The 18,808-nt window shown below is 44.5% G+C and overlaps 1 protein-coding gene across 1 annotated transcript; it reads left to right on the forward strand.

Moving 5' to 3' along the window:
* The first annotated feature begins 312 nt into the window (after positions 1 to 312).
* Positions 313 to 18,317, forward strand: LOC147121305 (dynein light chain Tctex-type 1-like). The gene is made up of 5 exons (XM_085981538.1): positions 313 to 423; positions 9,396 to 9,437; positions 9,522 to 9,645; positions 15,432 to 15,509; positions 17,941 to 18,317. The coding sequence occupies exons 1-5, from the start codon at positions 397 to 399 to the stop codon at positions 18,009 to 18,011; spliced, it is 342 nt and encodes a 113-aa protein (XP_085837664.1). The 5' UTR covers positions 313 to 396; the 3' UTR covers positions 18,012 to 18,317.
* Positions 18,318 to 18,808: the final 491 nt, after the last annotated feature.

The raw sequence follows: 18,808 nt of genomic DNA on the forward strand, positions 1-18,808 counted from the left end.
TAACTTTTTCCAGTTCTGACGAAAGGTGGGGTCTCTCCCCACAGATTTTTTTTTGAGTCAAACATATTTATTAATAAATATGATAGTACTTGTTACAACTCATCAATTGCATAATAAATCCATTACATTCATTAGCCGCAATAAAACAAAGCCTTAAAGACAGCTTTAGGATTAACAGTACAAATGCAGTGGTAAATTTTACAGACAAATCAATTTTTTTAAATTAACAGTACAGGTACCCATAGTGAAAAATAATTTCTCTCCTCACAGATGCTGCCTGACCTGCTGTGGATTTCCAGCATTTTGTTTTTATTTGATATACTGTCCCTCGTCGACATACGGGTATTTCCTCCGTTGCCGGGGAGACGCGCGAGCGTGGAGGGAGCGGTTGGAAAAATGGACGAATATCAGAGCGGAGAGGAGGTGAGGGAGGCACAGGGATAAAAAATAAAGCGGGTCCGGCGAGGCAGGGTGGTCCTGGGATCCTTGTTCCCGTTTTCGTGTCGCCGGCAACCCCTGTTAGCTGTGAGGTCTCAGGCGGCGGCGGCCTCTGCCTCCTCGGGAAGAGGCTCGGTGTCTGACCGCCGCTGTCAATCGTTAAAAGTCGTTCTGATCGGTGAGTTCATCCGGGGGCAGAGAGGATCCCCGGGGGGGACCTGATCTGCGGGGTAATGGTCCGCCCACTCCCGGGGGGGACCTGATCTGCGGGGTAATGGTCCGCCCACTCCCGGGGGGGGCAGAGCTGCAGAGTGTGATGTTCAGGTTTGCTTCCCCCCCGGCCCTGCCCTGCGCCCATCCCAGTTTTTATTTCTGTAACGTAATGTGTCCCCCCCCTGTATGTATACAGCCTGTGTCATGTTATTGTTGCGCCAGATTTCTGTGATACATATGCCATCGAGTCTCTCTCCAGCAGGACCTCACGGTCTCCATTTTATTCATTAGAATCTTAACATTCCTACATAAAACCTTGCGGCAATCCATTTCCCCCACATCCTATTGCTGATGTGTTATTTTCTCATTATTTCCACGTGTGGTTGTGATGAAATATATTCCATTCATCACTGCCTGTTTTCTGTGTCTTGTAACTGCCTGCTTTCTGTGTCTTTTCCCTTCCCCCAGTCCTCATGTATTATGTATTGGAATGTGCTGGAACTGGTTGTGTGCAGGGCTCCGCCCATACCTGGCTCCTTTGTAATCTAACTTCAGTCCGGCATCAGCCTCCTGAAGGTAGACATCTCTCTATTTTACGTGTTATGTTCTGAGTTAATAAAAGCCTTACTTTTGTTCTGCTAACTTCGAGTCTCGGAATAATTGAGGCACATCAATTTTATTAACTCAATTTTCAACACTATGGATCAACTCCTGAAACCCGAACGTTTGGATTTGGATCAACATGCTCCGGACGCATCAGCACGCTTCGGACACTGGTTTGACTGTATGGAATTCTTCCTGGACAATTCCGCAGCCGTCAAAGACGCTACGGACACTGCGAAGATGAGACTCGGAATGCTACGGAATTGGGTAAGCCACCGGGTTTACCCCCTCATCCAAGACACCGATACGTACCTGGCCGCCTGCAACACCTTAAAGGCGCATTACCAGCAGCCTACGAATGAGGTGTATGCTAGGCATCTACTCGCTACTCGCGCACAGCGACCTGGGGAATCGGTGGAGGAGTTCCTAAGCATCCTGAAAAAGCTTGGCAAGGACTGTAAGTGCCGAGATGTAAAAGCCGCAGTGTACACCGACGAGCTTGTTCGCGATGCCTTTATCACAGGCCTCAGCTCCACTCACATCCGGCAAAGACTGCTGGAAAAAACGGGGTTGGACCTGAAACAGGCTGCAGACACCGCGCGGTCCCTGGAGATGGCCCAGAGAAACTCGGACGCCTACTCTTCAGCCCGCGCCGCCCACGCCGCCACGTGTGCGCCGAGGGCGCCGCCATCTTGGAAGGCATCTTCCCCGCCCGGCAGCCCGACACCGGCGGGGCCCAGCTCTCCCCCCAGAAGCCCTACGACAGCCGCGACGCATCAAGGACCCAACTGCTACTTCTGCGGGCAGCCAAAGCACACCAGAAACCTGTGCCCGGCGAAAGGCACCACCTGCTTTAAGTGCGGTAAGAAGGGGCACTTCGGGAAGGTGTGCAGAGGGAACCCCGCCGGAAAACCAACCGCCGGAAAACCCGCCACCGCCGCGTGTGCGCCGTGGGAGCGGCCATCTTGGACGCCATCTTGCCCGACCTCGTGGGGTCCGCCATCTTATGAGCAGACAGCATGGACGCCATCTTGTCTCGATCAGGGCCCTTGTAGAAGTGCCTTACTTCTTAGCTCTGGGTAATGACTCAATACACACTTGGATTCGTCAGACGGACAGGCCTTTTATTTTACTTCTCTTGCAAGGGGAATCAGCACCTCCACTCAAGGGGTGAGGCTACTATTCCAATGATACAGTGTAAACGTTCTATATTTATACAGTGTAACAAACAAGTTTGATTGAAATCCCTTTGTTCCTCTATCAGGATACATTTTAGATTAATCATCAGGTAGAAATAACATATTGACAGAAGGATCCTGGACACATAAGTCAACCGTTAATCTATAACAGGGCATGAATCGTGTAACCGGAGGTCCTCTTTAATCATATATAAGGGAGGCAAGCTTTGCTTTCGGTCACAAGTTATCAGGTCATTGGTACACCAAAGAAACTCATTATTCCACTTCTACATTCTCATTAGGTGGGCAGGCATCTGTTCTTGGCTGTAGTTCGAGTACGTGCAATAGCTCTAGTTACACATCGACACTTGCCCAGTGTCAAGTCTGAAAACTTTTACCCAGCAAGCACTTGAAATTAACCCCTTATATCATGTAGATTTCCTCACCCTACAGTGGCATCGGTCACAGTGGACCAGACCAGGCCGCATCCGCTATCCAAATCAATGGTGGACATCGAGGTAAACGGGTGCCGGGTTAAATGCTTAATTGACAGTGGAAGCACGGAGAGTTTTATCCACCCTGAACTGGCACAACTCTCCCTAAAGGTGGTCCCTGCTCAGGGTACCATCTCTATGGCCGATAAAACCCAGACATCGACCATTCTGGGTTACTGCACGGTACAATTGTGCGTTAACGGAACTGTGTATGATAATTTTAAAGTATTAATCATGAAGAATCTATGTGCGAGCGTGATCTTGGGTTTGGATTTCCAGTGCAACCACCAAAGCATCACGCTCAAGTACGGTGGGTCCCAGCCGCCCCTCACAGTGTGTGGTCTGGCTACCCTGAAGGTAAAGCCGCCTTCGCTATTCGCGAACCTTACCCCTAACTGCCGGCCAATAGCGACCAAAAGCAGGAGGTACAGCTGGGAGGACAGGCGGTTTATCGCGACCGAGGTAGACAGGCTCCTGAAAGAGCGCATTATTGAACACAGCAACAGCCCGTGGCGCGCCCAAGTGGTAGTGGTAAGGGGTAGCGAGAAGAAACGGATGGTGATCGACTATAGTCAAACGATCAACAGGTACACCCTACTAGACGCCTACCCGCTACCCCGCATATCAGAAATGGTGAACCAAATCGCCCAATACCGGGTGTTCTCCACCATCGACCTCAAGTCAGCGTACCACCAGCTCCCTATCAGACCAGAGGACCGCCCGTACACCGCCTTCGAGGCGAACGGACGCCTCTACCAATTCCTCAGAGTCCCCTTTGGGGTGACGAACGGGGTCTCGGTCTTTCAGAGGGAGATGGATCGCATGGTCGATGACCACCACTTGCAGGCAACCTTCCCCTACCTCGACAACGTCACCATCTGCGGTCACAACCAGCAGGATCACGACTCGAACCTCGAGAGGTTCCTGAAAACCGCACAAAAACTCAACCTCACCTATAACGAGGACAAGTGCATTTACAACACCACGCGCCTCTGCATACTGGGCAGCGTGGTGGAGAATGGGGAAATCGGACCAGACCCCGACCGATTGCGCCCCCTACGGGAGCTGCCCCTGCCCAACACTCCCAAAGCCCTGAAAAGGTGCCTGGGGTTATTTTCTTACTATTCCCAATGGGTCCCCAACTACTCCGACAAAGCCCGCCCCCTCTTGAAAGCATCCTCTTTTCCGCTCTCTGCTGAGGCCCACGCCGCCTTCAAAAGCATTAAGCAGGATATTGAGCGGGCCACGCTACAGGCAGTGGACGAGAACACTCCATTTCAAGTGGAAAGTGATGCGTCCGACTTCGCCTTGGCGGCCACCCTCAACCAGGCGGGGCGGCCCGTAGCTTTCTTCTCGAGGACCCTCCAAGGCCCCGAGATCAGACACTCCTCCGTGGAAAAGGAGGCCCAAGCCATCGTGGAGGCAGTGCGCCACTGGCGCCACTACCTAGCCGGCAAACGCTTCACCCTACTTACCGACCAGCGATCGGTAGCGTTTATGTTCAACAATAAACAGAGGGGGAAGATTAAAAATGATAAGATTCTTAGGTGGCGGATCGAGCTCTCCACTTTCGAGTACGACATCATTTACCGGCCAGGGGCCCTTAACGAATCCCCTGACGCCCTCTCACGAGGGATGTGTGCCAGCGCCACCGAGGATCGGCTACAGACCCTCCACAACGACCTCTGCCACCCAGGGGTCACGCGGCTGTTCCACTTCATAAAGTCCCGTAACTTACCCTACTCGATTGAGGAAGTTCGGTCTCTGACCAGGAACTGCCGCACTTGCGCTGAGTGCAAGCCTCGGTTCTACCGCCCAGATAGAGCCCACTTAATCAAAGCTACACGGCCCTTCGAGCGGCTCAGCTTAGATTTCAAGGGCCCCCTCCCGTCCGTCGACCGCAATGTTTACTTCCTGAACATTGTGGACGAATACTCCCGTTTCCCATTCGCCTTCCCCTGCCCAGACATGACCAGCGCCACGGTCATTAAATGCCTCAACAGCCTGTTCTGCCTGTTCGGTATGCCGAGCTATATCCACACGGATAGGGGGGCGTCCTTCATGAGTGAAGAGCTACGCCAGTACATGCTGTCCAAGGGGGTTGCCACGAGCCGTACCACCAGCTACAACCCCCGGGGTAACGGCCAGGTGGAGCGAGAGAACGGGACAGTGTGGAAAGCAGTCACTCTAGCTCTAAGGACCAAGGGCCTCCCTATCTCCCGCTGGCAGGAAGTCCTCTCGGATGTGCTCCATTCGATACGGTCGCTATTGTGTACGGCCACTAATGCCACGCCTCATGAACGAATGTTTGTCTTTCCTCGGAAATCCACCTCAGGCGTATCCATGCCGTCATGGCTCTCCACCCCAGGTCCGGTACTCGTGCGAAGGCATGTGAGGGGCCACAAGACGGACCCTCTCGTGGAGCCAGTACACCTACTCCACGCCAACCCCCAATACGCATATGTCCGGCACGCCGACGGAAGGGAGGACACCGTGTCCATAAAAGACGTCGCCCCAGCCGGCATCAACAACAACCACGGCAATAGCAGCGACGACGATCACAGCAACCCTTACCCACCCACTATTCTTTCATCACCCCCGGAAGAACATCGACCAACGGCACCCCCACCAACTACCCCTTCAACAACCCCGGCGGCACCCCCGGCAGAGACCCAGGAGGCTACCGGGGACACCCAGCCGACACCCGCGGCACCACAACAGCCACGTCGGTCGCAGAGGGCTATCAAACCCCCGAACAGACTAAATCTATAGAAGGGGTGAATGTGATGAAATATATTCCATTCATCACTGCCTGTTTTCTGTGTCTTGTAACTGCCTGCTTTCTGTGTCTTTTCCCTTCCCCCAGTCCTCATGTATTATGTATTGGAATGTGCTGGAACTGGTTGTGTGCAGGGCTCCGCCCATACCTGGCTCCTTTGTAATCTAACTTCAGTCCGGCATCAGCCTCCTGAAGGTAGACATCTCTCTATTTTACGTGTTATGTTCTGAGTTAATAAAAGCCTTACTTTTGTTCTGCTAACTTCGAGTCTCGGAATAATTGAGGCACATCAGTGGTCATATCCTTATACTTTACACTTACTTAGTGTATCAGTGTCTTCTTATGCAATCAACAATTAGCCCTTCCTCTATCGTAACGTCTAACTTCTAATCTTTTCCACTTTTGTATATCTACTTAATTTACCCCTCTGTCCTATCTTTATTATCAATATAATCCGACCCTCCACTGTTTTGCTTTACTTTCTCCAAGGGTATTCCCAGTTTCAGCCTGCCCCAGAACCTGTCCCAGTTTTCTAGCAAATCTAAAACCCTCCTTTCTACACCACAATTTGTTGCATTCTTTGAAAGTCAAAACCATTTCTGTAGGTCATTTAAGCATTCATTGCTTTAGAATGCAAATAAAGTCACAGGGTTTTTCTCAGGAGGGGTTGGGAGGGAGGGAGGAAGTGTGGCAAGAAATAAAACTAGAGAACTATTTGGGTCTTAGATAATGGTGCAGTTATACTGCACCAATGAACAATGGTTTCAAAATGCTCATCGATTAATGTGGCAGTATAACTTGAGGCAAGTTGGTGATCTGAGTCTTGAGTGGAATAAAGCAACAGTTATCAGATCACTTCCAGTTGGCAATTTCATATCAGGTGCAGTATAACTCCAGTCTAGTGCAAAGTCACCTCTTTCTGAAAGTGCTCAGACCTTCTGCGAACTTTATAAACTTAGTTCATAGAATTTTATTTTAACGTAGGAGACTATTTAGCTCATTGCACCTATGTGAGCTTTGCTATCCATTTAGTTCCATTCCTTTGCTCTTTTCCTATATCCTTTTTCTTTTATCCACTTATTTAACCACTTCCTTTTTTAAAGCACGGATTCTACTTCCATCACTGTTCTGGTAGGGCATTCCTTAGGGTGTCAGTTTTTTTGAACACATTTGTGAAGTGCCTTGGGACATTTAAGGTGCTATATAAATGCAAGTTGTTGTTGTGGGAGGCCAGCTAGGAGAACTTTGGAATAGTCGAATCGGGCGGTTACTAAGGCATAGATGAGGGTTTCAGCAACAGATGGGTTGAGATGTGGCGGAAACGGGCGATGTTACAGAGGTGAAAGTAGGCGGTCTTGGTGATGGAGAGGATATAGGATCAGAAGCTCTGTTCAAGGTCAAATAGAACGCCAGGGTTGTGAAAAATTTGGTTCAGCCTCGGAAAGTGGCCAGTGAGGAGGACAAAGTTTGCGGTGGGGACCGAAGACAATGGCTTCAGTCTTCCCAATATTTAACTGGAGGAAATTCCTGCTCATCCAATACTGGATGTCAGACAAAACTAAAGTCTCTGATCCCTGGTATCATCTTAATGAATCTCTTCTGCATTCTCTCCATAGCCAAACCTGGCAAGTTTTTAGCGATTGTATGAGACAAGCCATGTCTAAGTCATAAGAACCTCGAGTCTGTTTCACTATTCAATCAGGTCGTGGTGATCTGTATCTCAACTCCATTTACTTTCCTTTGATCCATATATCTTGATACCCTTAATAAAAATCTTTCAAACTCGGTCTTGAAAATTTCAGTTGACCCAGCATCCACAGCCTTTTGAGTGAGAGATTTTCACTACCCTTTGTGTGAAAAAGTTCTTCCTAATTTCACTCCTGAATGGCTTAGCTCTAAAATACGTGGGGTTACGGGGATAGGGCTTGGGTGGGATGGCTGTCGGTGTAGGGACCGGGTGCTAGGGTTTGGATGATCAGCCATGATCTCGTTGAATGGCGGAGCAGGCTCGAAGGGCCGAATGGCCTACTCCTGCTCCTAGTTTCTATGTTTCTATCTAATTTTAAGATTGTGACCTTGTTCTGGATTTCCCCACCAGAGGAAATTGTTTCTCTGTATTTACTCTATCGAATTGCCTTATCGTTGTAAACATTTCAATTAAATCACCCTTCAACCGTCTAAACTCAAGGGAATACAAGGCAAGTTTATGTACCCTGTCCTCATAACTTAAGCCCTGGTTTCATTCTGGAAAACTCAAAATTAAAAGTTATCTGCCTTAGAATGAAGCTCTGTGCAAGTTTCCAAACACACATGTAGAGTAGTGTTGCTGACCTCAGTGTAAGAAGCAGTTGGCAGTATAGCTGTGGTCTACTGACATTACTAACTATGCAGTCAATCAGCTTGACAAATAGGGAGATTTCTGAATTCTATTTCACAGCTTTGAAAGGGCTGGAGTTAAAATGCAAGCAGACTTGCCTTAACCAATTTAAAATAAAGAGCTGGGTACCAATTGTCTGATAGAGCTGGACTTTAATCAGGATACAAGGGCTTTGAACAAGATCCTCAGAAACCAGATGACATGCAAGCCCTGACAGATGTTTATCAGCATCTATGCAATAGTTCATAGTGTTGTCTTCAATCTTGGATGATTGCCAACTCTGACTTCGGAGGCCTTCGGACTGTTTAAGTACTGGGAATTCTCCCAGTGTTCAGTTCAGGTTGGAGATTAGACTTTGTGGATAACTGCCATGCGTGTTGTCCATCTACAGCAATGCATTGTAAAAGTCTACAAAGGACTGTTTCATCCAGTCAGAAATGTTCTAAAAAACATTTTAACCCTTTATGGATTGGTTCCAATTTTATTAAATATTGTCCTATTTCAATATTTTGCTGTGTCTCACTGTTTGTGTGAATAGCCTATCAATAAACCTAACCAGGTAGTTTTAGCCTGCCGTGATATTTTCTGTCTTTTGAGAGACAGGGGAACATGTTACGTCTCTCATGTGACCACTGGTGTACTGTGTATTACAATTGAAGGTTAATTGTTAATCCTATACATGGCATGTGTTGGGGCGCAAGGTTAAAATCATGGGAGGCTTGGTCTGCTGATGAAACCCACATTTTTTGTTGACGAGTAGTGTTTGGGAAGGAAGCCTGAACTGTAACAACTAATCGGAGATCACTTGTTTTTTGGGTGCAGTTTCAATGCAAAAACTTCATTTGGTGTGTGTAGGATACTTCTGTGATTGTTCTGATATAAGCCACTCCATCCCCAAAGTAGGTACTGCAGCCTTGGGGAAAATAACCAAGCATTTTCTAGTCAAAGGTCCAGGCATTTTATAATAATTTGTTACATCAGAAGACGGTAGTATTTTAGTGTGCATGGGGAAATTGTATTTTAGTGTGCATGGGGAAATTATAATCATTTAACAAAGTGGACTTTAAACCAGTTTGTGTTCTGAAGTAGGAAAAATTGACAGATATACAGCATACAGCAATTTTTAATTTCCACCAACCATTTGGTGGTTATTTTTAGCGTAAACTGTGAAAGTCTGCATAGTCTGTTGGCAGCCACTTGTGGCGCTGCCATGCCTCTTCGCAAGTCCTGACTGCACAGTGAATAAATCTCTCAATGTAATGCTTTAGAAAATATATCAAGACCAAACTAACCTATTTTGTTTTCCTCTTCAGACTGCATTTATTGTTGATGAAATAAGTGGCATTATTAAAGAGGTAAGACATTATGTAGAATAATTGAATCTATTTAAATTCTCAACAAATAGCTGTTGAAACTCATCAATTTTCTATTCTTTGCAGTCAATAGAGGCTGCAATTGGTGGAAATGCGTATCAGCCTAGCAGAGTTAACCAGTGGACAACAAGTGTGGTGGAATTGTGTCTGAGTCAGCTCACAAAACTGGGCAAACCCTTCAAGTATATTGGTAAGTGTTACAAAGGGTTAGATGACTAAGTAAGACTGAGGTGATGTTTAGTTTTCATATTCAGTACTTGAGGCTCTGGTGTAATGTTGCATCTGCTCTGCAGAATGTCTTACAATGCAGCCTTTGTGTTGCTGATGTGCCATGTGATCTGCATGGACTGATTTGAGGGACAACCATTTTACACCAGTATACTACAGAAACGCAACATAGTGTTCCAATCTTGTGCGATTTAAAAAATTCTTTCTCCCTCCACCCCCAAAAAATTACTACTTGCTGGAATATGATTCTACTATCGTATGGTACTTACAGTCAAGTGGATGTTTTATCTGTGAGTTTAAACAGACAGTGATGCTAGGCTATTCGACTGTAGAGGTATCACTGATGAGCCTTGACAAACATCCATATATACACTCCCAGCAGAGGTTGCTGGACCGCGATCAGGAGTGAGAGCCTTAGCCAAGTCATGAGGGGTGCATCACTCACTCTACTCTTTACATTGTGAGGAGATGCTTCATAGAGGCCAGGTGTTTCCAATTGTGGGACACTCTTGCACATCGTCTAGAAGCAGTTACATTACCATTATGGACAGAGCCTTGGGAGCAGGTCGCCACCAACTGCTGTGTCTGGAAGTGATGTGGGAGGACCGAGAAGGAGGACATTTGGAAGAAGCATAGTTTTAGTAGACCGCATGATCTTACAGGTGGCAGAGCCTGTTGAACAAACCAACTAGAGATTTTTGAGGATGTAACAGAGTTAGCTGATATGGTAAATCTACTGGATTTCCCTTATATAGACACTAGCAAAACCTTTGACAAAGTAACACATAGGAGATTACAAGATAGGAAAAGACAGAAGAGGGGGAATGTTTGAAAAGTATAACTGGTTGAGCCTGAGCTCGCAAGGGGTAGTTGTTAAGTGAGCAGTGTCAACATGGATTAAGGGGCACTACGAAGATTGGTTCTGGTTGTTTTCAGGGTATATTAGATTGAGGAAGGGGCGCTAGGGAAGCTTTCCAAGTTTGCCACGGGTACCAAATTGGGAACAAGTGGGCCATTTGCACAAGATATTTGGGAGATTGGGCCAAAAGCTGGAAATGTTTAATACAGAGAAATGCATGAAAGTCATGAAACTGGGGAAGGGAAACAAGCAGTACAAAATAAATGGGAGCCGCCTACAGGAAACAATCTCAATACCTCAATCTGGCAAGCTGCAAAATTAATGAGGCTAGGGACACAAAATCGTGGGTGCCTCTACGCCGCCAGAACGGTCGGCCAGCCTACACACCCAAAAGTAAAAATCAACCCCTATGGGAACTAATTGGCTTAACACTTATTGTATCAAGGTCAATGTTCCCTCTAATTCTTTTTGCACAGAGCGGGCCACGAACTCCTTTGAGCGTGACCTTTTTGTCTGGGGGCAAATTTTACAACAACAACTTAAAAGCATACAGTAATTTCATATAGCCATCCCACTGTCTCAAATCATGAGACAATCAGACAAACTCTTAAAAATCATGAAATCCGTTGCTCTTTTTTGGTTTATAAACCTCATTAATGGCTTTATTTAATCTCCAACAGGTCACAGCTCTTACAAAAACAATATTACACGTGTCTCATGTTAGAATTTGCTGTGTCAGGTCAAGTTAATTATAACATCTCGGGGCCATTATCCAATAAGGATATGCTAATATTGGAGATTAGTCAGGACAATGGTGGAGTAGGATGAAGCAGGTGGGTCAGCAACATCCCAGGTGTGGTGTTAATAGCAGATTGGCCAGAACAATGGAGGCACCAAAGCAAGGTCACATTAACTGTCTGAAATTGTCCAGGGCAGCCGTTCCTTTGTAAATTCAGACAGGAAACGTCAGGTTAAATTGATTAGCAGTTGAACCATCAAGATAGCCATTATGTCAAGGTTTGGTGAGAAGGAACCTCCCTTCAATGTACATTTTGGGCAAAGTCTCACACATCCCAATGCTACCTCAATCAGGTTAGTCAGACATGATTTTCCCTTAACAAATCCGTGCTGGCTGTTCCTTATTAATCCATCTGAACTACAGGAGCAGATTTAACGTCTCATCCCAAAAACAAATAGACTGGATATTGTTGGTGGAAGGAAAAAACTTGAACCAAATTATTTGTTAGAATCATAAAATAGTACAGCACAGAAGGAGGCCATTCAGCCCAAGAGCAATCCAGTTAGTCCCACTCTTTCCCCATATCCCAGCAATTCTTTCTCCTTCACATATTTCTCCAATTCCCTTTTGAAGGCTATTATTGAATCTGTATCGACCAACCTATCAGGCAGTGCATTCCAAATCCTAATCCAAATGTCCTCATGTTGCCTCTGGTTCTTTTGCCAATCACCTTAAATCTGTGCCCTCTCGTTATCAACCCTTCAACCACTGGAAACAGTTTCTCTTTATTTACTCTATCAAAACCCTTCGTGATTTTAAACACCTCTATCAAATCTCCCCTTGGCCTTCTCTGCTCCAAGGAGAATGACACCAGCTTCTCCAGTCTCTCCACATAACTGTAATCCCTCATCCCTGGAACCATTCTAGTAAATCTCTTCTGTACCCTCTCCAAAGCCTTCACGTCCTTCCTAAGGTGTGGTGCCCAGAATTGGACACAATACTCCGGCTGGGGCCGAACTAGTGTTTTATATAAGTTTAGCATAACTTCTTGACTTTTGTACTCTAAGCCTCTATTTATAAAGCCCAGGATCCCATGTGCTTTATTAACTGCATTGTTAACTTGTCCTGCCACCTGCAAAGATTTGTGCACAAACACCCCCGGGTCTCTCTCTTCATGCACCCACTTTAAAATTGTAATGTTTCGCTTGTATTGCTCATTCTTCCTACCACAATGTATCACCTTACACTTTTCTGAGTTGAATTTCATCTGCCATGTATCCACCCATTCCACCAGCCTGTCTATGTCCTCTTGCAGTCTATTACTATCTCCCTCACTGTTTACTACACTTCCAAGTTTTGTGCCATCTGCAAATTTTGAAACTGTGCCCTGTAAATCAAAGTCATTAATGTATATCAAAAACAGCAATGGTCCTAGTACTGAACCTTGGGGAATGCCACTGTATACCTCCCTCCAGTCTGAAAAACAGACATTCACCACAACTCTCTGTTTTCTATCCCTTACCTATTTTGTATCCATGCTGCTACTGCTCCCTTTATCCCATGGGCTTCAATTTTGCTAACAAGCCTATTATGTGGATTATAAGGATTTTGCTTCAACCAATGCACGGAGGAAATCTTCACCCATTGAATTAAAGTGTCCCACTAAAGAGTAGAAAATGCAAATGAGAACAGGGTTCACTTAAAACATACATATGCAAAAGAATTTAGCCGGCACTGTGAATGTTGAATTTATCCCTTGTATAACCATCACTTTTAATGCTGTGATATTACAAATTGTCCTTAGATTCTACTTTATCACCAATGCAATTTACAAAATAAAAATTCAGTTAGAGTATTTTGCTACATGAAGAATTTGTTCTATTTATTGAAATGCTAAATTTAAAAAAAGTCACAATTTTGCCAGTCCCCTTTTTTAAAAGAGAGACATTCTATCCAGTAGGAACTCTGGAATTGAAGTTAAGGAGAGGAACAGGTTCACAACTAAAGGGTTACTTTCACACACTGATCTTTCTATGTATTTTTAAAATTTTAGCTAATACTAATGGACATTCCAAGCACCAGTTCACATTTAACAACAACTTGCATTTATGTAGTCCCTTTAACGTAGGGAAAGGTCCCTAAGGAGCTTCGGAGGGATTGTAATCAGATAATAAATTTACACCAAAGGAGGGGAGACTCAAACACAGAAAACTTATACAAGAACCAACTCCCTGCAATGTGTTGATTTTAATCATTTCATTAATGCTGAAAATATTTCAAATGGGATATTTCACACTGACATTACATGTTTCTGAAAGTCGTCAATGCCATTTTTATTAAACTGCATATTTTTAATCTCTGGGTAAAAATGACTGCAGCTGATTTCTGAAGATTAGCATCCCATCTACAGATCTCCCAAATCACCCACCTGTTGTCGCTCTCGCCCTCAGCATTTTGTAACAGTGTTCGTTCCACAATATTATGAACAAATGTATAACAACTAACGAAATACTTCAGTTGTACAACCCCCCGCCCAGTTATGTTTGCTGATGTTTTTATTGTTGTGTATAATCTATTTTAGATTTATGAATATGAAAATCACCATTAACGTGTCATTTAACCTTATGGGCGAACCACAATGTACAGTCTCTTAAAACGTAGGGAAAGTCCACAGATCTGCAGAACAACAGTTTTCCCACTACCTCTGCTCTGCTCGTCAGGTTCAGTTTACCTAAATGGTGCGCTTGATAGGGCCAAACATTCACTTCTCAAAATACACCCGTGCAGCATATAAGGACAGGGCTTGAGAGAGAGCAGCAGGAAATACAGTGCAAATTCTGGGAATATATAGTCGGAGAGTCGCTACAATAACCTGCTCCCCGACACCTCAGAACAGTTCAATTCCTTATTAGTTCATCCAGATTTGAAGGTAGTTCCATGCACTTCGCCATTTTAATACAGCGTTTTGGGCCCCCTCCCCTCCCACTCCAGCTCTCCACTGCGCAGGCTTTGAATTTGTGTGTGCGGGAGCTTGCTGATCAGTGCACACCCGTGCACCTTACAGGGAACAATGATTGAGGTATAGATAAACTAGCTCCCAGAGAGAGATTCAATATTAATACAAACTCTAGGGCAAGATGACATGGATACAAGCTTAGATGACCCGAGGTAAAAATGTAGTTAAATAACTTTTTCATATAGTATAGTAAATATGTGAAGTAGCAAACCAAGAAAAAAGGATGTTATCAAGTCTGTGACAGTGATGCATACGTTTTTTGGCAAAACAGAGCTATTACAAGTTACAAGATGTAAAGTGGGATAGGAATTCTGTGACATTTGGGACTGGCCCAATGAATGGAAATGGCCTCTTCTGCTCTAGTCTGTGTTCCTAAGGAGATTGAGATATACTGATGTGGGGGAGCAGGGGATTAAATATCTGGTGATGTCATGAGTCGTCATGGTCTCCTAAATGCTTATTTCTCTTTTCCTCCCCCAGGAGTTAGCATTCCTGGCGATTGGGGAGGGCAGTGTACTAGGTAACAATCCCATAGATAGGATGAGCATTGAGGGAACTTTCCTTCTCCTTCTGTTCATATCAGAATATTACTTTTAGCCAGTCAGTTTTTGTTTTGTTTTGCCTGCTCTGCAAATATATAGAGTACTTCTGTGGCAGAAAATCTATATTGGCAGTGGCTTATACCTCTTAAAACTTGGTGAAAATTTTCACATCCTGAATAGTTTATGCATAGGAAAACAACTTCTAAACATTAAAAATCTGAAGCATGCAATATCCAATTCTAAGTGAGTGAGTTCTATAATCCGAAATTACAGTAAGGAGGCGGGCACGCAGCCATCGTATCCGTGCCAGTGCTAACTCTACAACTGGAGCCATCTACAGTACTCTAATCCTTTTCCATTGTCCTGTTGCAATAATTTTAACATTTTTACATGCAAATATGTTGCTTTGCCACGTGTTTTATCCACCCTGTTTACTAATTCTAAGTATTAAAGCTAGTTGGAAAGATGTTACAATTGTGCCAATAGAAATGTAATTGGTAACTGTAGTGATGTGTTGGGACTTCTCCAAAAGCATGTGACTGATATGGCTACAACTGGGATGTTAACTCATTTAATTTGTATTTGACTTCAGTGACCTCTGTAATAATGCAGAAGAATGGAGCTGGTCTGCACACAGCCAGTTCCTGTTTCTGGGACAATAATGCTGATGGTGAGTTTTGTACCCTGACTACTACATATGTAAATCTGCAATAATGGGACCTTCTGTTTGCCTGCTTAACAACATTCTTTACACTTCAAAAAAGGATTCTTTGTGTGGTGCTTTGAGACGTTTTAACATAAGGTGCTGTATAAATGCAAGTATTCTTTGCTTCTTCTTTCCTTCTGTTCTTTCTCCTCCAACACACTGACTAGTCAGAGAGTGCAGCAGCCAGTAGAACTGTAACCAGTGTCTTCAAGCCCATTAGTTAGGTTAGATAAATTCAGACTTTTCATTACATAAATGTACTGTTATCAGATCTCTCATTTCTAACTTCATGGGCAACTGCACAAAGCAATTTTATGAATGAAAATTAATTCAAAACTTTTGAGAATGTGACATGGTCAGGGCTCTATTTTGTGGTCATTAAATAAGTCAAATCCATTTCTATTATATGCTGGTCAGGAAATACTAGCATTTTGAGGATCACAGTCTACAGTATTATCTGTTTATAATTACTGTACTGAATGAACTAAACTGTTTTTATTACATGGGATTATAGGATTAATCCCAGTGTTTGACAAATTTGCTGGAGTTCTTTGAGGAAGTAACATATAGGGTGGATAAAGGTGAACCAGTGGACGTAGTGTATTTAGACTTCCAAAAGGCATTTGACAAGGTGCCACACAAAAGATTATTGCCTAAGATAAAAAAATCACGGGATTGGGGGTAATATTCTGGCATGGATAGAGGATTGGCTATCTAACAGAAGGCAGAGTTGGGATAAATGGTTCATTCTCAGACTGGCAATCAGTAACTAGTGGTGTTCCGCAGGGGTCAGTGCTGGGTCCCCAACTCTTTACAATCTATATTAACGATTTGGAGGAGGGGACCGAGTGTAACATATCAAAGTTTGCAGATGATACTAAGATGGGAGGGAAAGTAGTGAGTGAGGAGGACATTAAAAACCTGCAAAGGGACATAGACAGGCTAAGTAAGTGGGCAGAGATTTGGCAGATGGAATACTATACTGGAAAGTGTGAGGTTATGCACTTTGGCAGGAAAAATCGTAGAGCAAGTTATTATCTTAATGGCAAGAAACTGGAAAGTACTGAAGTACAAAGGGATCTGGGGGTCCTGGTGCACGAAACTCAAAAGGTTAGTATGCAGGTGCAGCAAGTGATTAAGAAGGCCAATGGAATGTTGGCTTTCATTGCTAGGGGGATAGAATATAAAAATAGGGAGGTATTGCTTCAGTTGTACAAGGTATTGGTGAGACCGCACCTGGAATACTGCATACAGTTTTGGTGTCCATACTTAAGAAAAGACATACTTGCTCTCGAGTCAGTACAAAGGTGGTTCACTCGGTTAATCCCGGGGATGAGGGGATGGACATATGAGGAGAGGTTGAGTAGATTGGGACTCCACTCATTGGAGTTCAGAAGAATGAGAGGCGATCTTATTGAAACATAAAAGATTGTGAAGGGGTTGGATCGGGTGGATGCGGGGAGGATGTTCCCGATGATGGGTGAAACTAGAACTAGGGGGCATAGTCTTAGAATAAGGGGCTGCTCTTTCAAAACTGAGATGAGGAGGAACTACTTCACTCAGAGGGTGGTAGGTCCATGGAATATGCTGCCCCAAAAAGCTGTCGAAGCTACATCATTACATAACTTTAAAACAGAAATAGACAGTTTCCTAGAAGAAAAGGGAATTAAGGGTTACGGGGAGCGGGCAGGAATTTGGACATGAGTCTAGGTTCGGATCGGTCATGGCCCTGTGGGTAGCGGAGCGGGCCCAGTGGCCGTGTAGCCTGATCCTGCTCCTGTTTTGTGTGTCTAATTCTGTTAGATTCAGGAGATAGTCCTGTGATAGTGGATTGGCGGTTAGGATCAGATCAACCATGATCTTATTGAATGGCGGAGCAGGCTCGAGGGGCCGATTGGCCTACTCCTGCTCCTATTGCTTATGTTTTGAGCTTCATTCTACAATTGCATCCACCTTTTGTATTACAGAACAGTCGCCTTGGTCATGATATCCAATATGTTGTGATAAGATTTGATATCCTTTTTATTGATGCCCATTTATTAAATCATTGGAATGTGGGATGAAGTTGCAGTACATTGGAAGAGTTCACTGCCCCAAGTGTTTATAGGCTGAGAAGCTGAGCTAATGCCAGTTGCTTGCCTGCAGAATTGGGATGAATGTGGAGGAAGAGCAAACCCAGGATTACTTCCCGATTAGATGGTGGCAACCCAAAGAGCTAAATCTAGACACACTCCATTCTGGGACTGCTACATGGTGTATTTGAAAAGAGAAAAATAAAAACTCTTATACATTTAAAATCTGTAGAGTACGTTGTCTAGTTCTTATTTAAATTGCATATACTTGTGTTCCTTCCGTTGAAAGGATTCTTACCCCCCCCTCTCTTACCTGCTTTCAGGGAGCTGCACTGTGAGATGGGAGAATAAGACCATGTATTGTATCGTCAGTGTCTTTGGGCTGGGCATCTGAAACCATGACTGCTGCCAGACTTCATCCTCAACCTTTTATATCTGCTACTCAAAGACCATGACTGTGAAGCACTTCCTTGTTGCCTTTATTAATATTACACAATATCCTTACTAAACTTGAACTACTGTCCAATGCAGTCTCTCACCTTCAGTATTGTGTTTTGATGCTAAGGTTTTTAGTTTTGACCTAGCATTGGTTTAATCTATACTGCTAAGAAAAAGCAAGCAAGTACAACTAACATTAGTGTTTTCATGTAAAGTTGTTTGTGTTGAAGTTTTTAAATAAATGTGGAATGTTTAACTTCTACCTTGTTTTCAGTGTTCAATGTTTGTAGTGTTGAGTACAAATCTGTGTTGTACCTTAAATTGGGCTACTTGCAGTCTGGGGATGTTGGAAACTGCCTTGTTTTCTGGCATGATAGCTACACTGGAAAACAAACATAACATAAGAAGTAGGAGCAGGAGTAGGCCATACAGCCCCTCGGGCCTGCTCCACCATTCAATAGGATCATGGCTGATCCGAACTTAGACTCACGTCCACTTCCCTGCCCTCTCCCCGTAACCCCTTATTCCCTTATCAGCTAGGAAACTGTCTATCTCCGTTTTAAATTTATTTAATGTCACAGCTTCCACAACTCTGAGGTAGCAAATTCCATTGATTTACTACCCTCTGAGTGAAGAAGTTTCTCCTCATCTCAGTTTTGAAAGGGCAGCCCCTTATTCTAAGATTATGCCCCCTAGTTCTAGTCTCACCCATCAGTGGAAACATCCTCACCGCATCCACCCGATCAAGCCCCC

This window comes from Somniosus microcephalus, chromosome 3 (genome assembly GCF_052327205.1).
Source record: "Somniosus microcephalus isolate GS21.2 chromosome 3, FLI_Smic_1.0, whole genome shotgun sequence".
Taxonomy (NCBI): domain Eukaryota; kingdom Metazoa; phylum Chordata; class Chondrichthyes; order Squaliformes; family Somniosidae; genus Somniosus; species Somniosus microcephalus.